General features: G+C 39.0%; 1 protein-coding gene across 16 annotated transcripts in view; it reads right to left on the reverse strand.

The window, feature by feature from the left end:
- Window positions 1-6,554: 6,554 nt before the first annotated feature.
- Window positions 6,555-24,848, reverse strand: part of EMSY (EMSY transcriptional repressor, BRCA2 interacting) — a 39,830-nt gene continuing 21,536 nt past the window's right edge. For 7 of the 16 annotated variants that reach the window (XM_069808616.1, XM_069808604.1, XM_069808608.1 and 4 more), the window contains 12 exons: window positions 23,786-23,935; window positions 22,104-22,277; window positions 19,661-19,797; window positions 17,922-18,095; window positions 16,810-17,008; window positions 15,471-15,635; window positions 15,049-15,207; window positions 13,218-13,277; window positions 12,011-12,165; window positions 10,113-10,676; window positions 8,718-9,230; window positions 6,555-7,157 (listed from right to left, as the gene is read on the reverse strand). In XM_069808616.1, the coding sequence (XP_069664717.1) occupies window positions 6,963-7,157; window positions 8,718-9,230; window positions 10,113-10,676; window positions 12,011-12,165; window positions 13,218-13,277; window positions 15,049-15,207; window positions 15,471-15,635; window positions 16,810-17,008; window positions 17,922-18,095; window positions 19,661-19,797; window positions 22,104-22,277; window positions 23,786-23,935 (2,645 nt within the window). In that variant the 3' untranslated portion in view covers window positions 6,555-6,962. Of the gene's footprint in view, window positions 7,158-8,717; window positions 9,543-10,112; window positions 10,677-12,010; window positions 12,166-13,217; window positions 13,278-15,048; window positions 15,208-15,470; window positions 15,636-16,809; window positions 17,009-17,921; window positions 18,096-19,660; window positions 19,798-22,103; window positions 22,278-23,785; window positions 23,936-24,848 lie in introns of those variants that run through there. The other 9 variants (XM_069808617.1, XM_069808613.1, XM_069808619.1 and 6 more) reach the window with 7 other exon arrangements.

The raw sequence follows: 24,848 nt of genomic DNA on the forward strand, positions 1-24,848 counted from the left end.
AAAAAAAATCTCACTTTTGGCTCAGGATCAGTAATGTTTTAAGTAGTCCCGGTGTCCAAAAAGGCACTCCCCCTCCTTCACAGGACCCCAAAGTAGCTGTTTATATTACAGGCTCTGCTTTTACTGCTTATTTCAAAACAAACCTTTGCCACTTCCTGACCAGAAAAGTTGCACTTTTAATTCTGCGCTAGAGACTTTGAAAGTCAAGATACTGCTGCTTTCCACTATAAATAGCCCAGGCTTGCTATGACATCTCACTGTGACATTTAGTTCAAACAGAGAAAAAAATCTTGACAGGAAACAAACAAACAAAAAAAGATACAAAGAATAAAATTAAAAAAAAACCAACCCACAGGATAATAAGTTCTTGTATCTCTGTGAGAAACTAATTTCTGGATAAATTCATAACCTTGAACAAAGTCCTGTTCTCCAGTCTTTCCACACAAAGTGTCTGATCCTGACTCTGGAGGAGGCAGCATCTTCTCCATGTGATACACAACAGGAAAATCTTATTCCAGCCTCTCTGGCTATAATTTCAAACTATTTCCTGGTATTATTTTCACGCTCCCAAAAGCCCATGGCTATCATCCCTCCAAGCTGCCTTGACAATAGTTGTAACTGCATTTATTTCCCAAAGCCCTGAAAGCAGCAGATTTTGCATTGCTTGCAGTTGAAATCCTCCCACCAGCAGAGACTCGAGACAGAACCCAAACATCCCAAGACAAGCGTCATGCCTTGGGCCAGGTTATTGAAACTTAAACCAGAAGTGATTTCTCAAAGTATTTTATATCCCTGGTTTTGCAACCGTTCAGGTTTCTGGGCGTAAGGCTGAAAGGGGATGCCCTCCATCTGTATAAATACCTGACGGGGGTGTGAGGAAGATGGAGCCAGACTTTTCTCAGTGGTAACCAAGGAAAGGACAAGAGATAATGAGTATAAACTCAAAACCATGAAATTCCACTTAAATACTAGGAAAAAAAACCCCATAATTAATGTGTGGGTGGTCAAACACTGGAACAGGTTGTTGAGTTTCCATCACAGGAGATTTCCAAAAACCCAACTGAACATGGTCCTGAGCAGCCTTCCCCAGCTGACCCTGCTCTGAGCAGCGGGGTTGGACTAGACGATCTCCAGAGGTTCCTGCCAACTTCACCGACCACGTGAGTGCACGAAGAACCGTTCCCAGCCCTTTGCTGTATTCAGGTCTCGGGCACCGAGAAGTTTCTTGCAAGGAAGGGATGTCAAGCATTCCCATTCTCTCCGTGGAAATTATGGAAGTTATCCACAGCTTTATCTTCTTGCAAGAAGAACGGGAGATAGCAGAGCAGATTACAGGTCTGGACTACACTTATGGGGAAAGCAGCTTCCTAAGAACAAAGAGAATTGGGAAAACAGAGACCTGAAACAGATACCAAGCAAAAGATACCCTGCGCATCAGCTTGGTTTGCCTTTAAAAAAGGCTGCAATATCAAAAAGCAAATTGGCAGTTAACCCTTAACTAATCTGCAGCAAAGTCTGGCCTGAGCAAACATCCAGCTCAAAGGGTTTGGAGACAGTCAGTGGCCATGGTGACAGCTACAGGGCAGCAGCGACAGACTCACTGTCATCTCTAGAGACAACCAGCCTGTTATGCACTCCATATGTACATCTATATAAAAACCCCAGCATCCTTATCAGCAATAAAAGCCTGCACAAAGAGACTTCCAGAGTCTTTAGTTGGCCTCTAGTAGAGACTGATGTGAAGGACGTCCCAAAGTACTGGAGTCCTCGAGCCTCTGGGACAGTTCTGGCTGACAGCTGCGAAAAGCTGGATTTCTCACCATAAAAGACAGCAATTCCTGAACAGTGTTTGCTCCAACGAGTAATAAATTAGACAGGCTCTCGCACTAAGAATTTTCAAAGTTTTAGCAAAAGCTCCATCACAGAGGATTCGTGCTAAGTAGTTTGGGTGTTCAAGTGACGTGATTAGATGATCTTTAAAGGTCCCTTCCAATCCAAACCGTTCTACAGAGTCTAAATCCCACATGTAGTCCACAAGAGACTGGCTGACATGCCTACCACCCTCTGAAGGGTTCAGTGATAAGCCAAATAGCCCAAGGTCCTAATTACCCACCTCCAATTAGGTGATATGAGTATCTTTTATGACAAAATTCATTTAGTAAAGGCAGCTACAGAAAATGGGATCCAAGAAAATTTCAAAACTGCTAAGAACTTACTGAGAGATGGAAAGCTGAGAAAAACATCAAGATAGCATCACAAAAAAATCTGTTTTTCAAAAGCAGCCAAGTATGGGGCCAAACCAAAATCATACGACGTCTTGAGTAGGACCTGATTTGGAGTAGCATTTATTGGACAATTCTAACAGTCCTGGACTCCAAAAATGATTCAAGGCCATGCTGTCACTCTTCAGTTCCCAACGCTTAAAAACCTCTTAATATCTTTCCTGTCCCAAATAATTCAAAGGCCCTTTTCTCTAGAAATGATGAACAAGTCCCCAGATACTCAGTATCCTGTTTACAACACTTCAGCAACTTTTCACCCAAGTACAGTGAAAGAGAAAATATCCCACCACCACCCCAACCCAAGATGACCAGTTACCTTCACTTGCCAGCCACAGCTCTAGCTGCCTCAAGGTATCACCAAATGCTATTTTATTAATAGTTTAAAACCTTAAGACACCAATGCAACTGTCTAGTTCATTACCATCGTACGAGAGACGAGGTTACTGGATTTCAACCTGCAGCCCCTGTGCTTGCTGGAGAGAAAAAGACTCCAAATGACAGAAAACATGAGCTCCCTGGTAACCCTAATTAATTGTCCTCAGTCTTGGTATTGATTTTTTCAAGTTTTCATTTCTATGCCTCTATACCAGACTAAAATGCCCCTAATGACAACTTCTTCTTGCACAGGAACCCACAAATACATCTTAAGGCACTTCTCTAACTTTCTGATAAATGATGTTAAGCACTAAATTTATCATAAGCCATGTGTTGCATTTCTACTGAAGAAACCAGATTCACAGATTTTCAGGACAGAGCCCCATAGCATGCAAGGAAACTTTGCACAGGCTGTTAGTAATCATTCCTCATGGTTTACATCAAACCTAGGGAAAGGACCAAGCCCTCAGCCCAGCACAGACACGCAGGTGCCAAACATACTATTTTTCCAATACAGGCAAACCTCTATAAATTGTCTGATTTTTCTAGTTCCTTAAATTATGATCGGAGTCTTCTCTGGCTCTCTTTCTGCTAAGCTGAAACCATTTGCCCTTGCAGGGTACCTATGGGGATGCATAACCACTTTCTGTGGTGAAACCCTTACACTTCAGGAACTATTTATGCACTAGAGATAAACGCATATAGTCTTAAGTTTCCCCGAGTTTTGATTTTTTTAAAGGTCTTAGGTGGGTTGTTTTTTTTTAAATCCCATCTATTTAGTCACGCATTCTGTTCAAAGGGTCCTCCACATGTAAGATGACACAACTGCAAGTAGCTTCTTCATTTTGATTTTGCCCCCAGATTTCAAAAGTTCATTTTGTCTGTGGGAGAAAGACAGACTGAAAAGATTTTTACCCTGATGGTTAAATCTTTCCAAACATGTAGTCCTCTGTGATTGCACACATCTTTAAAGTGCACAAGTTCTCCCTTGTTTCAGTACTTTCTCTAACTTTGTTTCACTTTCTTAGCATCCTTTTCTGAAAATTCATTTATGTACTATTACATTTGTTAAAATGCTGAATTCAAAGCAACCCTTTGATGTTGTTTTACTTGCTCAATTCTTCCACAGCTTCCTCCTAAGTTACAAGCCTATTACCTGCCAATTCCTCGTACCAAAGGTTATCATCATCACCATAGCTCGCCTTTCTTCTATTCCAAGGAGGGACATCAAATTCATTCCAGAAGGAAAGAGGCAGCTTATGAGGGAGAAGGGATATGCAAATATTATCTTACACACTGATGTTTTATTTTTAGCAGCTCGGTGATATTTATAAGGCTGTGAGGAGTGGATACGTGGCTGCGGTAGGATGAAGTAAGTATCCCAGGGGTAGGTATGAAAAATCTGCATATCTGCAGGGCAGGAAAAAGGAACAGGCAGTGCTGCCTGGAGTTCATAAAAAGGGGGAGAAGGCCAAATGCTCCGAGCGTGTCTTCTTACAGTTGTTCTCAAAAATCAAGTAACTAGGAAACAAATTAACATCTTGACCCTAAATTTTAGCTCATCTTGTGTATTCCTTATTATTAAAGGTATTTATATGGTGAAGTGCTGGAACAGACAAATCAAATAAGAGAATCTCAGAAATTTCAGCTCAATTTGGGAAAGCACCAAGAGAGCAGTTTCAAGAATGAATGCATCCATTAAAAAAGTCCTTTTTCTAAATTTCTTACATGGCTCCTAGATACCCCCACCATCTGCTTCAATTTGCCAATCTGAAAACAATTACCTCTCATAGCAACACCGAAAGCTTTCGTGTTTTTAAGAATTTGCTGTCTTCAAGGAACTGTCAAATAGTTCACTGTAGTTGTTCATACCTTTGCTGTAAAGTCATCACTAAAGATGCAAACAAAAGTCTTACATAAAAGATCAGAATAAATTGGACCACAACTCAACAATATACTTAATGCATCAGGAGTGTCGAATTCACCTTCTGCCATTGCTTAGTATCCCTTTTTTGGCTGAAGGGAGCACATACATTCACCTAAACCTGAAACCATAAATTAAGGCAAAGTTCTTGGGCAAAAGCGCTTAAGAAAAATCTTGCTCTAGTTTATATTCTCATGGCTTTTCAGTCCTAGATATGCCAGGGACACTCAAAATACTGCAAGACCCCAGGTGACAATGAAAATTTGATATAAGCCAGAAGAACTGTGTGTCATCTGCTTTGGGCTTTTCATAACTGTGCATGGAAAACTACAGACCATCTATGCGTTGGCATCTGCAAAACACAATAGACTGTCCAATTCCACTGACAGTGAAATCTGTATTAAATTGCTTTTTGTCATTCTGTAGTAACGTGGAAATTGCAGGACTTAAATCATAACTTGGTCCCTCTTGTTGGTCACCGTTATTTCACTAAGAGTAAAAGCTCCCAAACTATCAAAACCTGAACCATGTATTATGGCATACTGGTAAGGTTATTATTGTTTTGTTTTTTTTTTTTTTACTAGAGAAAGAAATATGGTATGTTTCATTTCATATATATTATTCTCTTCCATCCTGAGCACTAAGTACAGCAGAAACCAAACTAATACCTATTCCAACATAAAGGTAACACAAAAATAATTAGTGTCCTAACCCACTATTCCGGCAACTGCACGTTGACTTTATCAGGAGACTTCTCCACCATAATTAACTACATTATTTTGGAACTAATGCTGATGGAAAAGAAAACAAAAGGAAAAAAAAAAAGTGTATGAAAGTCATAGGGACTTCATTTTTAAAGTAACTAAGGTTAGCTGAAAAAACAACAGCACCATCTAGGGGTTACTGCATGTTCTTACATAGGTGGAGAGTCAGGACAAGTAAGATAAATGGTTTTTTAGGTTTTGTATTTTTAGTTCGAGTTACTCTAGTTGGAATTTAATCTTAACTACAATATCAACAGTAAAATCACAGCTTAAAAAAAAGACTGACGCAAAAAGCTGTATTAGACTTTGGATGAAATCTACTTACAGTAGTACTTCAGCACCAAAAAGTGGGCAGTTAGGCTGATAGATGTATATACAATTAAATGATATGTCAAAGTCTTAAAATGCTTAGTTATTTATAATGAAATCTATACAAAACAGTTAAAAACGTGTTTTTATATACATTTGGAAAAAAAAAAAGTATTGTCTTCATTAGCAGAATGTATTAAAACTGGTTCTCTTATCCCATCTGAACCCAAACCTCTCTCTGTGGCTTGTAACTATCACAAAAACCCAATATATTGCTTCAACAAGCCGAGTCATAAGGCTAATTTCTGAAACCTACCACTGTATATCGATTTAAGCTTTTAAACTCTCAAAATGGTCACTTTAAAAACAGCATGTAAGAGTAAAATACAGATTTTTAAAAGCCTTAGCTCACTTCTAAATTCAAAGGTTCAACTTTGAAAGATGCTGAACCACTTATCCCCAATTTTGAAAAACTGATTTATAGCAAAATACATGCCCCAACCCGTTTGTATTAGAATTAACACACCTGCCTGTTTCACAGGAACTTTTTAAACAACTTGGCCTCACTTTAAATTTTATATTTAAATAAATAATCAAATATTAACTAGAGTAGATGAGCATTTCATGTGCTTATGGCACAAAGAAATGCCTCATTCACCATTACCCTACTTCTTGTAAAGCATGAAAACAAAAATCTACTAGCAAATCCACTTTGCTACCAGTTAGTGATTTTGCTTATTTCCAAAGATTCACCAACAAGAATTTAAAAAAAATAAACTATATTTTTAGGCTTATGAAAAAATCTTAACTCTAAGTGAGCACAAGTGCAAGAAAGCTAACCAATTCCAAAAGTCCTGGGGCTTTTCCAGCACTGTCAGAGACACTTTTTCTCTCACATGCTATTTAAAAATACAAATATTTATTAAACATTCTCTTTTTTTGATGGTGTTTTGCTCAACAGCTAACAAAAAGACACAGCAAAATAATGATCCCTTTTCACTGAAAGCTGTTTCAGTATCTGGGCAAGGGCTTCAATAGCATGAGCTGTAGAATTTGCTGCAGATTTGCTTTTTAACAGGAGTACATTCCACTGTCACAGGTTTACTAAATCTTGGTTGGTTTTTTTTTTTTTGAAATAATTTTTAAGATGCAGCTTTTGCAATACCGTCTTGTTAAAACACACTGATGCTTCAAGAGTCCAATGAACAACTCTAATAGGCAAAGTGCTCTAAGACATCACAATACAAGGGCATCTTGGATACTTAAAATCCCAAGATATTTTAAAGTGCACTCCAGTGTCCCAATTTCTTAGGATTGTTCAGCAGAACTTCGAGAGGGGCTGGGCTCCGTGCCGTCCTCAGTGCTACTGTCCACATCTTGCTCCACTGCTGTCTCCTCATCGTCGAGGCGCTGACTGGTGAAGTTGTTGAGCTCCAGGAGCCCGCTGGGTTCCACTACCACATTGGAGCTGGAGTGACAAGGGATGGAATAGTGAGGGATAGTCTGAAAGAAAGAAAAAAAGATTTAAGTTTTAACACGCACAGTGTTCACAGCTAAAGGCATCTGCGCAAGCACAAGTACTCAGGGAAAAGGGATATTTGGTTTCCAAGTGCAACTTTCCCTAGCTAAGGCACACCGCATGTTACATCAGTAAAGCTTCAAAACACACTTTCACCAGATGAGGTTGCAAAAGATAAAATTTGAATAGTCTTGCTCTTAAGGCACTTGGCCTTGGATCTTCACTACAGGTCTGTGACAGCATAACCAACAGCTAAACCACCAATGCCAATGCCCACCATCCATCATTTCTCAAACGCAAAGCAGAGATAATACTTTCTTCAGCCATATCTTTTTCTTATCTTTTTCAGACAAGACATTCAGATGTAAGGGCTAGCTATATTTTTTGTATACAATGCAATACAAGCTCTGGCCCTGCTCAGAGCTGCAGCAGCATAGAGGCTGAGGAAATACAACAGATTTAAGCGATTTATTTCTGCTTATACTTTCGTAGGTTCTAGAAACTAAATCTATAACTTTATACAATTGAAATTCTGGGCAGTATTTTACGTTTGAAACAGCTCGTAGCACGCCACAACGATAAACAATACAGATTCTCAAAATACACATAACTGAAGTAAAATAGAAGTCTACCTTTGTCTATTTAGGGAAATAAGGACTAAAAAGGAGTACAAAAATCACGATTTCTACAAAAGCGAAGTTAGCTGCAATGAAGATTTTACAGAGTAACATGAAAAATTTGAAAGCTCTGTACACAAATTATTTCCCACATTAGAAGCATTTTCACTATAAGACAAATACGATACACAATAAAACCATTTCAATCCACGCTGTCGTTCGTGTGAACATATACCATGCCAACTCATCTACAAAGATTCGTACTATACCCCTATGAGTCCTCAGATGACTTAAATCCTTCCTCAGTTGATGTTCTGACCACGTATTACATCATAAACCATCATATTTAAGACAGCAGAATCAATGAAAATACCAATCATCAGTTAGGCAATGACTCAAAAGCATTTAGGCTAAAGATCAACAGTCATTTAATCTCAAAAGTGGTCAGACTGATTATAAGTGAAGTTAACAAGTCTTCTTCAGAATCCAAACCTTATTTACTGAACTTTCCCAGTAAGTAGAACCCCACAACTTCATTTCTTGTGCTGATTTTATACTTAGAAATAACATTGATACTATAAAAAATTCTAGATCATAGTTCCATAGTAAGTGTTAAAGGTCACATTTTTAAGCATTTTAAATAAAAGTACTCTAAAATTAAATGAGTTTGGTTTGTTTTCTTAACAGAAGAGAAAGGAACACACCGAGGACACAGTGAATTATACAGTGCTAGAGAAACTTGAGCTCAATTTAAGAATAATTACACACTTTGAAGTAGTAATCCATTACAAGGGTAAGAATAATAAAAAAACCCCAAACTGGGGAAGGAAAACAAAAATACTCGAACACCGTTCAGTTGCTATCATCACATTAGACACGAGTTTGCTCTGCTCAACCTTTGCCTTATTTGCTCTGATCTTCTCTTACCTGGATAACAATTTCTGATGAACTCTCTTCAGCTTTCTTTTGTGATATATTCTGAATGTGTATAAACTGGTTTGTTGTAGGTATTCCTTGTGCATCGAGTTTCCTCTCTGTTAAAGTAGGACCAACAGCAGGAGGACTTGAACTGGATTCTGTACATGTCTGTTGCTGGGGGATGGAAGTTGCCGTCATCCCTACTGCAGTCACCCTCGGCACCTGGGTACAAGGTGACGACGCGGCTTCGCTAGCGAGTTTACTAGTGGACATGGCCTTGTTTGGGGGATCCGCTATCGTATGTTCTAGGTTTGTATCAATCTGAGCTTCCACCATAGACACTCTCAAAATATCTGCTACTGCTGTCTTCGCGGATGCCTGCATGGGAAATAGGCTGGTAACCGGCAATGCCAGTTTGGGCACAGAACTGCCACCTGCTACCTTTGAAACAGAAGGAGGCTGACACCCCTCAAAAGTTATCTTTGTAACAGTGGATCCTTGCGTTATAATTGGATGCTGCACCTGAAAATCAAATTTTTGTTGTGCATGTTACAGCTAATTTTTTTCCTTTTTTAAATTGAAAATCTAATCAATATTTCCAAGGACAGTATGGCACAAACAACATACTTGCTATTAGGAAGACAGTTGAAACTCAGTGTTTTAACAAAGGAATTAGCAATGATATGGTAACAGTTAATTGAAGCCTGGGGAAAAGCAGCTTTTTAGGCTGCTAGATAAGGATTGTAGCAGTATAATACCACAGCAGCCTCGTTTTCCTTTGGGATTTACATCCCCATGTGATGTTTGTTAACCCTCTTGTTTTCACATGTATTCCTGAAAGGGCCAAAAAAAAAAAAAAAAAAAAAGAAAAAAATTGTACTTTTCTGGAGTTAAATACATTTCCCCCCCCCCCCCACATTCCTCAGTCTTTACATTTTCCCCTCCCAAAGAAAATCAAATTACTCCTGTACATGAAAGCCATATAACTTCAGGAAGATGTAAACTACAAAGGAAGACGTACAATGGAGAGCCTTAGGAGACTGCAGTGTATTCATCTTTATTTCCACAGAAATAAAAAGTGCTACGGGAACGGAAATTAGTAATGTGTCATATCTAAAAATTAAAAGAAAATAATTAGGGACAAATTCCATGCACCAGTGGTGGCAGAAATTCATAAAAACTGTCCAACAAAACACGTTTGTGAGCTCTATGGATTTTCCCCTATAACATGTGCTTCTCTTTCCTAGTGTCAACCTTCTGATGGGGTAATTAATACCAGCGGAATGAGGAGTTCTCTCTTGCCAGGACAAAACACTGCTACAGCGACAGGGTTGGTGTTTTGATTATTTTTTTTTTTTCCTTGAACAGCGACGTGTATTTTGCATGCTATCAATATTCCGTTACCTGGCTTGCTGGCTGTTTCTCTGAAGAGGCAGGTAGCTGCATTTGACTCTGGGGGGGTTGGGGTTGCACGTAGATTTTTTGTGCCGTTGGTGCCTGTTGCAGTTTGGGCAGCTGCTGCGTGGTTTTTACTGCAAGCACCTGTACTACAGTTTGCTGTGGCTGTGCCACTAAGGTAGGGAGTTGCCTTTCTTTGGCCATCATGTGGTGTGGGGGGTGCTGTGCATCTGGTTTGGTCTGTGCTTGCTCTTGCTGCAGGGGGGTTAGCTTTTGATGCCTTATAGAAAGTTGGGGCATTTGTGGGAGTTTGTGCTGGATTTGATCAGCCTGCAGGTGGATTGTCTGCTTCTGCTTAGTCTGGAAACACTGCAGAGTTTTCACTTGCAGTTGAGTCTGTTCCAGCTGTGGCTGACTCAGTTTTTGCTGTTTTTGTGCCTGCGATTGTGTCAGGGCAGATCTGTAAAACAGGCCAGTCTGAGGATCTAAGGTGTCCATCTCTTCCACTTCTCCTTCCTCGGTTCCAAGTTGTTCACTGTGTTTGGTAAATGCAGTGTGACTGCTTAAGGCCTTAATAAGAAGAAGTTAGAGCAAGTTAGTCAAGAGAAACATAAATTATAAGAATACAAAATCTAAAAATAATTTTTAATGTTTCAACTGCACTACTTTATTTCACCATTACAGACTCTCAATTAATGTATAAAAAGGCACCCTTACATGGACATTCCACAATATGTAAGCAATCAATAGCTATTTTTATCATGTTAAAATGTGGTATGTCTCTATGTGACAACATTAACTGCATAACTAATCCTCACTGGAGATTACACAGCCCTCGCATGTGTCATACTAAGGTTCAAAGCCCCTAAGGCTGCATGGCAGCTGGATTTGAAGTAGCAGGGATTAGCAGGTGATTGATCCAGTAGCTCCTTGTTAAAGCCAGAGTTTCTCTGCACAACAAATTCTTATTCTGCCTCTTCAGCGCCTAGTCATCTTCTCCATGATTTCTTCTGCAGCTCCCCATAGACCTACAGTCTACCCTATTTCAGCAGAGATTCTCTCTTCTCCTTCCTTCCTCAAAATTGTATTGCAATTTTTCTTGGGCATTGCACAAACAGTGCCTGATTTTTTTGAGGGATTTGAAGGAGGAAGAAATCTACGTTACTATGCTTTGTATACCATAGTATTAACGTATTAATAAATGGCCTTAGCAAGATGAAGCAGCCTACTCAAACCCTGTGAAAATAAACTCTCTGAAGTAGGTTTATAAACCCTAACATAGTACTGTCCTGGTCCACAGCTGAAGTTCCCAGAAGTTACAGCACTGCAGAGTTGAGCAGGTCTTGAACAAACGCATCGGAGTGGCTTCAGTAAGATATCACCACAATCTACACTGTCGGAAGTGTTTGGGATCCTCATGGTACTGGTCTAAATATGATCTTACTTCCTGATTCAGAGAAGTTTGCCTATTCACGAACTAAAGCCCTCAAATGAAAAAGACACTGTGTGCTCTGTGTACTGACCAGATTCTGCTTTATCCCTCTTCCCCCTACGCTAACGCCAACATAATCTAAAGAGCCTAAGCCCTTGCAATACAACATACAGAAAAAAGCAGCTTGTTGCTGCTGAAGAGATGACATACAGACAGCAAGAACTCATCTAGGAAGCACTATCTTCCACAGTGGCTGTTAAGAGCTCTTACTTAACAATCTCAAGTAATCTCATTAACTGCTTCCCTTTTATCCCACCACCCTCACCATCAAAATAAAGTTACTCCTTTGCCCTTACACTTAGCATTTTCAGTGGCAGCAACACGACACATTCATTCAGAACAAGCGCTGGTCCTATACAATTCATATAGCCTACTGCTGTTTATAGACTGTTGGGAAAAGAAAGGGTACAACCTGCTGCATGATATGGGTAATTGCTCCTGTAGAGGATGCGGGGATAGATTTCACCACAACAGAAGTCTGCGTTGCTGTCTGCGACTGAGCCACATGCTGCAGCAGAGTCCTCTGGGGCTGAGATGACTGCTGGTGGGGCTGGGACCGATGACTGACTGAAAGTAAAGAGGTCAGTGGCACTTCTCCAGAACTAACTGCAGTAACTTCAACTATTTGCTTTCCACTTAAGCTTCAACTGAAAGCATCTATGAGTGAAATAAAGATCTGAGTATGAAAACCATCTTCTACTGTATGCTAGCTTCAACCTTAAAGGGTAGATCTATTCTGAGAAGCCTCTTCAAGTAGCAACTCAGGGGTTTTGCTTTTGTCTGTTTCCTAAGTAATCATGCTTGGTCCAAACCTTCTCTGGCCTCCCTCTCCCAACACACCAACTTTGCAAGCAGAATTTATACTCGATTTTCAGCTGGGTTCTCTATACAGCACCAGCACAACACTGTAGAGCACAAGTTATTCTGTGGTTTTTACACTCTTAAAAGCACTTGCACAATTGACTGCAATTAAGAACAGCAAGCCTTGCTCACTGAATTTCTACCACTGATAAACTGCAAGAAATACTCTCCAGAGCATAGGCTAAATTGGAAAGACTAGCAATTAGAAAATATTTGGGTATTATGAAAGCAAGTGAGGTTGGATCAGAAATCACAGACCAAAAAATGAAGACCTTGTCATGGGTCTACGTCACTTTTTAGAACAGATCCAGCATGAGTTATGGAGCTATGGTGATGGCTCCCTAATTAAACAGTGGACTGACAGAGAAATGATATTCTGCTGAGAAAAAAAACCCACAAACCATTCTATATTGCAGTCACTGGTAAGACATGAATCCAAATTACTTTATGCCTGTCCACACTAATATGTAAATATTTGCCTTCATTAACTTTTTAGTTACAAAATAATAACTGAAGGAGAACAAGCAAAGTTTAAATTCAGTTGTAACATAACTTAAAGTTAAAAAGTTTCTAGTGACCTTCCTGAAAGTTAAAAGAAAGGTCATATTTTGAATAAATATGATAATTTTATTTTTCCACTCCAAGAAAGGAGTTAGATTATATCAATACCGGCCTGCATGCCGTGCCAGATCCATCGTGGATATCCCCCAACAGTTCCTGCACAATTGAAAACTTCATTTAAAAATAAAGTTTCTAACCTATATGGTTGTGTAGATATTCTTCCGAATGTGAACCAATACAGTGTTGTCTTCCTGAGTCTGCAGACAGACAAAAAATGGTGACACTAAGATGTGTGAACAGCTCCCTTCATCTCACGAGGAAGCACATGCTGAATCCCAGCTCCCATATAGATTAAAGTGTGCCTAATCCTTTGGTCTAGGCGCATGCAGGAGATTTCACAACAGTTTACAGACTGTTTACTATCTTACTACTGAATTTTTAGCAGAAAATATAGCTACGTGGATTACTGATTAATCCTGAGAAGCACAAATTAAACCAAAAAGAAACACTCCATTACCTGCATTCCCTGGCAGTGTTCACAGGAACTGGGGGAAGGCACAAAAATATAAGAGCAAAATGACCAGTTTTGTGCTATAGCAGAAAGTGCTGCCAGTCAACCCACAGCAGCCTGCATTTCTCTGGTAGATTCCTGTATATCAACTCACAGTTTGCAAAAATCCCAGTATTTCAAATAGTAATCACAGCTCAGGGAAATTTTCAACTTTTGTACTTTGTATGGCTTCTAAGCTGCGCAAAGATACTGTAGACTGTAATTTCCCATCCTTCCTGCAAAGAGCCCTATTTTACATCAACTTTTACGGCGAGACCCATCAAAAACTGGAACCTTGAACACAAGCTCAATGCACAGTATCTGTGTCAGTGAAAATAACTGATGTGCTAATTGGAGATCACTTGGAACACTATTTATTGTACTTTTGAGTTTGTTTTAGAAGAGATCCAAGGGAACATGACTCAAACATTCAAAACTGAAGCCAGATACAGTAAATGTTATTTAAAAGAGTAACAATAACAGCCCCCCCCAGTTCCAATTTCACACAACTTAAATTTAGACCATAGAAGGGATGAAGTGAGGGGAGGAGGTACAGAGCAGGCAAACAAAAAATGAGAATATCAGGTTGGACACTTAACACTAAAAACACTGGAGTTACAGACATGTTCTTATACAATTTAATATAATCAAGTTTTATTCCTCTTTTCCAATGCAGATTTTCAACACACTTCTGCTTTCATTTTCCAAATAAAGTAGGGAGACCAATAATGTGGACTTAGAAATTAAAATGGAAAACAGGCAATTTGATCCTCTCACGTATGTATGGGAAGTGGCTCACAACTAGTGTTCTGGGGTTGTAGGAAGCATCAGAGAGACAAGGGACTCAAGGACTTATGCAAAATGGACAACCAGATAGAAGAAGTCAAGAGTTTAAAAAGTTAAGAGTCAAATCCCAACCATACTTTCAAGTTGAATAGTTTATTTGTTTAAAAAGTGCAAGTTTATCAGTTCAAAGCTTTCTAGCAAATGAAGAAACTGGGGACTACATTAGTATGCTAAATGCACACCTGGCTTAAAAACCCACTTAGTCCTGGTAAGCAAGTAACATTTTGCAAATATGGGTTAAACTAACTCAAAGTCTGACTCCTCTTGATAGGTACAAAAAATAGTATATAGTTCCTGTAACTTAATTTTCTACTTTTTCCTCACTAGACAATTTCCTTAAAGACAGGTGGGACAGCCTGTCCTCCCCATCAGATCAGGGAACAGAAAATCTGTTCAACTAGGATGTCTTGAAGCAACAACCCTTTGTTTCAGTTAGAAACATTATCCACTATGCCCCAGAAAAGCAGATGCAATCTCTGTCCCCTGCACAGGGTCTCAAGAACAGAAGAAAAGACTCCTCTACAGCAAATTATAGTGAAAACACAAAAATGAAACCCATTGTAAGAAAACTCCAAAATTAAGCCCCCAGACTTCAACTGCAAACCCACCATCACACTACCTTAGTCACTTACCAGTTGTGATATATTCAGCAACTAATTCCGACTCTACTACAGCGATTGAAGGACTTTCTGGAGAATGCCTCTTTTCTTGGGTCATCTGGATTGGGACAGCCATTTGGCTCAAGTCAATGGTAGGCTGCCTTGGCTTCGATTCTAACTTTTCCTTCACTGCTTTAGAAGAAAAGCAAAACATAAAATAAACCTCTAATATATAAACCCCCATAATAAACTAAACCTCCAATATAAATGCCAGTTTAATTAAGTAGATAGTGAACTTTATATAATAGATTCAAACAAACTGTTACAGGAAAACAAGAAAGGAATCAAGCTGATTCAAGATAGGTGCTTTTCAATTATAAAACGTATTACAACCTGCTGCTTAAGCAAGTAATAAGCTTTGAAGCTATCCTAAACAACCACATGTATTTTCACACCTGTTGTCTGCTGAAGTTCCAGCAAAGCTTTTATCGTGGAAGTAGCTGACTGAGATTCACTGGATACATCCTGGTAAATTATTGTAGGGCTTGTGTCCACAGCAATTTCATGTTCTGACCAGTCTTGACTTCTTGAAGCAATCACATGGACTACAGGCTGAGAATCTGCAAAAGAACAAAAGCACATCAAGTCATCATAGAACCGTTTTGGGTTGGAGGTCTCTCATCCAACTTCTTGCTTTAAAGCATGGCTATAGGTCAAAATTAGACCGGGTTATTCGTTATCCATTAGCATTTTGAATGCTGCCAAGGATGCATACTCTCATTCTACAGCACTTTAGTTTTTATTACAATTGACTCTTGAAGTAAAACACTGCTGATGTTACGAATAGCCTCCACCAAAAAAAAGATCCTGGTCTTAGTTGTTTGTAAAAGCTTTGGTTTGAACAAAGTCCAGAAGGTTTCTTTGTACGTTGAATTTGCCTTGGATTGAACTCTTTTTCAGGAGGTTTTAGCAGTTCATGTGATCAACACATACTCAGCATTCTGAATTAACAGCTCCTGAATTTTGATAAGTTTGTTGAATCTCCAAAACTTTTTTTTAATTTACTTAAAATGGCAGTATAGACCAACGGTTACAGAATTATATAGAAAAGGTGATTGAAAGGCATGTAAGTACATATGTTTCACTGAGAGACATTTGTTTTTATCTGATGCAGTGATACACCCTATGGTCACTCCTGACCAAAGGCTGGAGGTTATTTATACCCTATTATTTATGTCCCTCTACCACAGAGAGAGCTGCATCTGTATCATGGCTCAAAGCATCCCCATCAGTACTGCATGTCTGATATATGTCCTGATGCACATATACGTGCCTTTAAAAGGACCAAAATTTATGTTGATCACATGACAGCTTTCAGTCATGCAGTGGAGAGATGCTTCAATACACTCAGGAAAGAGGGTGACAGAGCATGGGCTGCCAAAAACCAAACCAAAACAAAACCAAAACCAACCAAACAAAACCCCAACCTGCTACACTGCCTACCTCTGGCAGATTCCCCAGAAAGAGGGAACAAGGTTCCAGGCCACAAGCATTGTAACAGTAAATCAGAGCCCAGCAAGAAACCATTATCTCCACTTTTTGCACAGGAAACGGAGGCATATAGTAAATAGCTCATAAAAGAGAAATAAAGCCAAAAGGGAAGTGAACAACGACACTCACTGCTAGCAGAATGGGTGACAACCCGTGCTAAAAGGAGACACAGTGAGTTATATGAAACTAGCTAGCACGCTTGGGAGACAGTCCCTTCGTACTTTATGCGACACTAATACACACCTTGGGAGCTCTGGGAGGACTCTGTAGAAGAAGAGCTGCTATCGGTGTAGGTTTGTGGTTCTTCTTTCACTTCTGGGAGAGACGAGTTTCCTGTCTCTGCTACCCTTGATGCCTGCTGTAACGTTTCAGTCACCAACTGCCTAGTTTGTTCACTCACAACTGTTGCTTGAAATGTCACTGGCTTTGGTTTTATGAGAACCTAATTAGAAAGACAAATTTTGTGTATGGTAAGAGCACTCAAGAAAACATATTTGAGCAGAGTACAGGGTGCCACTCAAATAGATCAATGTACAAGACCCACATAATACTAATAATTTACTGAAAAAGTTTATCTGTAAATTCAGCAGCTCTGATTATTAAACCACAAAGCCCAATTAAATGGCAATACACAAGAATGTACTTCTCACTCAGTAATTTGGAGTACTTAGCACAATAAACCACTAAACAGTCATTTTTCAGGACTGGATACAACTATGGTGTGACAAGAGAAAGCTATGCAAGTGAGCTGCAACGTGCACTGCACCAATAAGGACAAGCACCTCTCTTCCACAGCCCACAATAAATACAGTCTTGAACAATCAAGACATGCAAAATATTACATCTGGTAAAAGTTTAGTTCTTTTAAATAATAAGTGCAAAAAAAAAAAAGCTGAAACTGAAAGTATCCAGAAATAAGCCAGATTCTCTGCATACAGCCCTACCAACTACACAAGGTTGCAAGGACAACCTGAACACACAATAACCAGAAAATAACTTCAATAAAACCTGATTTGAAGGATGGCCTACGTCCAGACTCTGCATCTTTATTTCTCATGATCTAGCCATTAGCCATAAGACTTAAATAGGCGTCTAGAGCCATGACCAGACAGTTTCAGCTATGTAAAAGACTTAGTAAATCCTTTTGGCTTGCTCTAGGCCTCCAGAAACACCTAACAAATGCAAACACTGCGCTCAAGAAATCAGAACCAAGACCACCTCATTACACCCCTAAGTCTCCTTCCCCGTAGACATATATTAATCCTGCAACAAATGAGGCAACACAGTGAAAAATTATTTACTTCCCATTAAAATTTAGGGGTTCATTTCAAGACAGAAATGGGTCCTCACTGTACCTGCGTTTTCCCTTGCTGACCATAAACAATTTTAGTTGGGATGATTTTGGTGGCTGGCTGGACCGTGGACCCTATTCCTTTTGGCTGCGTAACAATCATTTTTGTGATGGGTCTTGTGGCAGTGATGATAGCAGGTTTTGCTCCTGCTGGCACTGCCTGAATCGTTTTCTCCCCCTGTAGAGAAGTCAAAGTTTACAGGTTAGCTTAGTGAAATTCTTCAGAGACACCCACTTCTCTAAAAAAAAATACACAGTTATAGATGCGTGTGTATACCATGAAATCAACCTGCTGCTGCTGCAACTAGACTTATACGATACAAAAAACATTCAAAGACCAAGAACAAAAAACCCGATGACTTCAAATGGAAAAGCTACCAAAATCCCCTTTTCCACTACTTTACCTTTTGAGCAACTCTAAAGGGGTGAATAAAAATGAGTAACTAAAAGACACTGACAAGTTTTTTAAAGTTGCTTCAAAGAATTCACGTAAGTTGGAACTTTCCCCAAATCCTTCGCAAATATTTTTTAAAACCTCTTATTTCTATTAACACTAACTTTCGCAAGACATCTACAAAACTTGAATTGAGATTCTAAAAAGAAATTATTTAAATATAGACCTTTGTATTATTCTCATGACCAAGACATTAATTATGTATGGACTTTTTTTTTTTCTTTTTTAAACTAAAAGTTTGCTTAAAAAAATTCAGATTCACAGCTGTTTCACAGGAAACATTTGACTTTGGAATAGTGCTGACATATGACTAGACTCCTGATAGCTTAAGAAGGGCAAAGACATTGAGCATGCTTTTTTTTTAGCTCTGCACAGTAACAAACCAGATGATCCAGATGGCAAACATTAGTTGCCAGTTTTCCCAGTATTCCTACCAATTCCCATCAAGTAGCTGGAAATCCCAAGAACCATACTTGTTTCAGAAATATCATCACATTCTGGTGGTTTCTACTGTGTAACGTCACGAGATTTCCACTTCTGTGAAAATACAGCTGTAAGTTTTGGAAACTAGGAAAGTTCAAAATCTTAAAAAAAATAAATTCCTAAAACGTTTTAAAAAAACCCTCCCTACTCAGCTCTGCTACACAGGTAGACTTTTAAAGATTACATGATTCATGCATTAAATCTCACAGTTCTATCTAGGAACATAAAGCACGTCCATAATTTTTATTTACTAGCACTTACAGATAAACCCAGTTGAAACTGAAATCTTGATTTTGTTCTTACTACACATCAGGTTATCCAAAACATAATTCAACACTATACAATACTCACGTACAGGATGTTAGTGTTACACATCACATAAATTGAAAGGTGGTACCCTTACTGTGAAAGGACAGTTTATTTCTGCCCTTTACATCCCAAAAGATAAAACAGTTGGACATGCAAGTTTATAACACAGGACCGTGGTTCTCACTAGAGCACAAATAAGGTAAGATTATAGTAATTTTCTTCTACTTAATCCCTTCAGGATTACAAAATCATTACCCACAGAAAAAAGGCAAGCTCAAAAGTTTTTATTTTAACTTTGAGAACATTTCCAGCTTGTTTTGAGCATCTTTCATACTCTGCAAAACATACTTGCTTTTCAAACATCCCTGACATGAAGGCATGCTGTATCTGTTAAGGAGCTCATGCACAGTTTCCTTTTAATAGGGACTTTAGCAGAATGAATGCAGCAGCCACCACACAGCCTGTTACTTGGTTATCGATTTGAGACTCTTACTTACCCCAGCATTCAACAGCGTTGTGACAACATTTTTGCCTGGAAGCCCTTGAATTGTAGTTCCTTTTCCAGTAGTCTTTTGCACAACAATCACATTGGGTTTGGATGTCATTGGAATTGTAGTGATTTTGGTTGTAGTTCCTAAATTTTTGTGGGAAAAGAAATAAGGTGCAATTTATCACATGCACATTTCCTTCCACTGTAAAAGTTGGTGACCTATATAGCAATCATTATACTTAAATCTGACAGCACAACAAAAAAAAAAAAAAAAAGGGCAGCATCTGGAATGGCAATTTACATCACCCAACTCAACATACAAAGATTAGACACCCACTCTACAAACCTTTCACCTACGGTAAAAATAGGCATGCCCAGGACAGAGTAATTTATTCTATATTAGGACAGTCAGCCCCTTCTCACAAATTACAGAGCAAACTAATACAGCTTTCTCAGGCTAACATGTCTAACTTTTCAAAGGCTAAAATTAGGGGGGGATAAAGACACCACTAATAGTCAACTCAAGGTCCTATTTGCACAGACAAATATTCTTCTACAGATAACTTCTGTAGAAGAATCTACGTACTAAGAACGTATCTCCAGTCAAGAGAAATACCAGCTCTTTCTGGCATTGAACTGTTGTAATACAAGTGACGAGCAGAGTACTGAAAGAAGGAAGGAAAAAAGAAAAACATGCTATTGTTTTACAATCAGTTCTTAAAAGTTGAGAAGTGTGGGTTGTTTGGGTTTTTTCTGAAGAGCTGTGTTGGCTATTTCTGTTCCTCTCCCGGTATTTAATTAGTTCCATTCCCTGTATCAGGTTTTTATTCACCTGCAGTGACAGGTAATTCTGGTCAGCCCTCCGCAGTCTACAAGAGTACATATACTGATATGTAAGTCATCAGTGTTATCAGACTGCCATTTCAATATCTACTCAGACAGCTTTTTATCAATACCTTCCACTTTCTCCTTGAAGAAAGTCCCCCTCAGTCACAGCAGAGCTACAAACCCAAGTCCCCTCACTAACTTCTACCTATTAGGCATGCCTGTAGATACTTCACTATGTATTTGACTAATAATTCTACTAATTCTGGGAAAGGGAAGACATGCTGAGACAAGATCATGAATTACTTAACTCTGGTGACTTCAGAGGCATCTAAAAACAGCTCCCTTAGCAAAAACAAATAAAAAAAAGCCCAAACCAACCCCCTAAAAAACCCAACCCCCACATAAAAACCACCACAAACCACCACCACCAACAAAAAGCAGGCATCCTTTCCAAACTTGTGTTGTTTCAGGACAATCATTATTATCCTTATCAGGACCAGCCAAGGGTCTCCCTGCATTAGCTAGTGCTTAGGGGAATACTACTTGCGTTTGTGTATAAACTCACTAGTAGATCTAGAAATCTTCTTAACAACTCATCATACCCATAACAGGCTAAAAAAGTTACTTGTTCCCAAAAAATCTACTGTATCAGCCCTAAATACCATTTTGTAGAAATCATGATCTGAAAAACTGAGGTACCTCTTACCAGACTATACCCCAGAGCGGGTTTACAGGATAGATTGTGCAGCACCTTCCAGTGACAGGAGCTGGCTGGTGCCATGTCACGTCTTTGCTAAGCACCAGCAATGGGACCTCTGAGTAATTTAAAGATATTACTAGACAATTTAAAGATATTACTAGACAGGATAAACAGACCCAGCAGATCTTGCTGTACATGTGCACCTAGCTAGGAAATGCAGCAGACCTTCTCTGCATTAGCACTGTTTAAGTCCAAAACAGATACTAAGAAATTGTTACTGGTGTGAGTGTGCTTGGTCCTGGTCCTAAAGGGACCCTATGTTTAGAGCTTATACAGGCAGAGAGCACCAAGGCTGGTCAGCAGACTAACAAAGATAAGAGATAAGCAGCAGGGTCTGCATGAGGCTAAGAGGAAAAACTTAAGTAAGAACATGCAGTAAGGGAAAGACAGGCTGACACTGATAAAAGAACAGGATAAGGTGGAGACTGCACAGCTGAATTTAACATACACAGTTCATTTTCATTCTGGTTCTTTGGATGTGCAGTGGAATAGAAAAGGGCAGCATCCAGATTATAAAATGCTTTAAATTGGAGCCAATACAGTTTTCTGATCTTTCTGCCCTCTAACAGAGGCCAATATAGTAGTTCTCCTCCCCCACATTTCTCTTTTCCTCCCAGGCATCCCTCACATTAGATGTTTCCTTCTTAAGCACAAGAACTACTGCAATCCTTAAGAACACCACCTCCATAACTTCTACCCATTACTTCATCCTCAGCTATTTTTCTTCTGAATTAACAACTTCTCCAGTAAAGGTCCTCATAATTACTTGAGCATGTAACCCACAGAAAAGCCCTAAACAATTACAGCAAGTCTAAAATTACTTTTGAAATAAGTCTTAATACCAAAGTACTCATATGCCTACCAGAAACAATATTACTGCTGATAATCTTCCCTCCCAGCGTAGCCAGTGATTTTGGTACTACGGTAATGATGCTACCACTTGTAGTTTTCACATAAGTAGCAGCCCCTGGAGTTCCAGCCATCCGAGCCCCTATAGAGGGGCTAACCGTTGGCCGTGTATATGTTGCTTGAGTTCCTGTTTTAAAGAAAGAACAAGAAAGTTCACTGTTAGAACATGATCCTCTACTAGTATTTGTGGAAAAATAAGTTAGTTTAGAAAAAAAGCACTAGATTTTATTCAAATAGACCCGACACCGCAATTTTTACCACCCTTTACAATGCTCCTAGTACTTGTTAAACCCAGACAGCAATATTCAACTATATATCAACTTTAAATTGATGTAAGAGTCTTCTGAAGTATTTTACCAAATATTCCACAACTGCCATATTTTAACTCATGTGCTTGTATCCAAGATTGTAATTTTCAATAGGTGTTTAGATTCTGCCTGTATGTTTGCCACTTGCTCCCTCAGATGCCCAAGAGTTAGGCATCTGATGACACTACCAGAACTGATCCCTTCCTCTCCTGAAAGACACCTATACTCTCACTTCTCCTATATGACAAATTGTTTATAAAGAACACCACGAATGACTGGTCTAAATATCACTCTAAGAGAAAAAAATATAATTTATAATGAAAATGCGATTTTACAGATTTAGCATTTAGCAGTATAAAAGAAACCTCCCAACAAGGTATAAATGCTGTTTTTTCAGACCTATTCCTTCTCAGAATGGAAACAGAACTGAGTCCACAAAAGAAAGTTGCTCAAAATAATAATGAGTCAACAGGAACATTGTAATTCCATTCTGCTTGTACTGCTGCACTAGTGCACTACAGACCTTAATTGGTAAAGATCACAGAGCAAAACAGTTTGTTACAACAAGAAAGCCATGTGTTCAAATCCAAGAAAGCACAATACAGGTTTTACCAATTAAATGAACTGCAAAACTGCTAGTTTGGTGGTTTTTTTAAAATGTTCTTAAGAATGTTTTTATGAAGTACTCCTAACCCATGCTAAAAATTCAGGAAGTTAGTTAATTATAGAGTTTTCTGAAAACTAGAATAAAGTCGCCTTTCAAGTTTTCCTCGTGCAAGTTTACAATCTGAGCGGTCTCCATTATTACTGATCTTTAACCAGTAAGAAAACACAAATACAACTAGATCCCCAGAAAAACACTGGGAGTTTAAAATTCAATTTACTGGCTTTTTTATAAATTCACTGCAGGACTATGAGCAAGTCACCTGTCTTTTAAAGTCCATATACGTAAAATAGGAATGATGCTGATCTATCTGCTTGAGGTACCTAAAAAGTTAATTAATGTAAATTGTCTAATGTAAGGTGCTACAAAAGTGCAAAGTATCAGTGTAAGTTGCAAGAAAATCTCCTTTAAAATATACCCAGTGAGGAAGGAACGATCATATTTTTGTGTACCAATTCAAAAAGACCATAACAGGAATAAAAGAGCACTCAGTGCAAAAATCCTAATCTAGAATAAGTATCAACAGGACTGTGAATGTGCTGTTGTGCTCACTGTTCACAAGGGAGAAGTGCTTTTTTTTTTTTTTTTTATCCTAATAAACCACATTTGATCAGCTGTATGTCTGGGTTTACCCTCCCTTCCCTTCTCAGAGCCATAACTTACCAGTGGGAGTAGTGACCAGTTTAGTTGTCATGATAGTCCCATTACTGCTAACCACCATAATAGGTGAATTGCTACTGCTGGGCAAGGCCGCTGTAACTGGTTTGGGAAGGATTTTACTGGGCTGCACCTGTTGAGTGATTATTTTAACACCTAGGAAAGGAGAAAGGTCACTGTTAAAATACAGGCACGAAAAGTTACTTTCTGAAATGCTTTCTCAGACCGAGCCCTAGTGGGCAAGTAGCCTCACAAGGCTTCTATTCTGAGCCCATGTATTCTTGATCCTGAAAAATATTTGGTTTTTTCTTTGGTTTGTTTTTTTTGCTTGGGTTTTTTTTGTTTATTTTGCAAATAACAAGACAGTCATCATCTTTGCCTTTCATGTGCCTGTTTCAGTTCCTAGCTACTCCCACTGAGGCATGGGATTCCATTCCATCATTGATTTGCTGTAGTGATTTTTAACCTTTTCTGGTCCATGATTCAAAAAGTAGAACATTTCCCAGGAACCAACAGGTTACAACCAATACTGAATTGGTTCATATACAATGAACCATCTAAAAGTGAAATAGCTCTTCATCAATTTAGTCTGTAAATTCTAATGTGTCTTAATTAGCCTGGTTGAATTTCATCCCTCTGGATTAATTAAAAAAAGCTTTCTGCACAAAAAGCACTAGTGGCCGTAGGGAAGCAACTGTGACACTGGCTAGGGAAGGCTGCTTTAAGTAAACTGCTCGCTCTCCTCTCGGTTTATTGGTTATCTTGAAGCCACAAACAAATTGGGCTGAAACAAGCTCTGAGCCGAATCAGCAAGAACAAAGGATGAGGACACCTTAGTATAGCAAGGATTCTGCTCCCTCTCTCTCAACTGTGTAGTGGAATGGGACTTCTGCATGCTTCACTTCTCAGTTGCAAACCAGGAGATTCATGTCATCTGTTCAAAAGTATATCCAGGACACTTGCATCTTATGTTCTGTTCCATGACGAGGTAAGTGTATTGCATTGTGTAGGTCAAATGCCTTGAAACACCCAGCCTGAATTAATCCCATCTAAATGTAGGCACTTACAT

This window comes from Haliaeetus albicilla, chromosome 20 (assembly GCF_947461875.1).
Source record: "Haliaeetus albicilla chromosome 20, bHalAlb1.1, whole genome shotgun sequence".
Lineage (NCBI taxonomy): Eukaryota > Metazoa > Chordata > Aves > Accipitriformes > Accipitridae > Haliaeetus > Haliaeetus albicilla.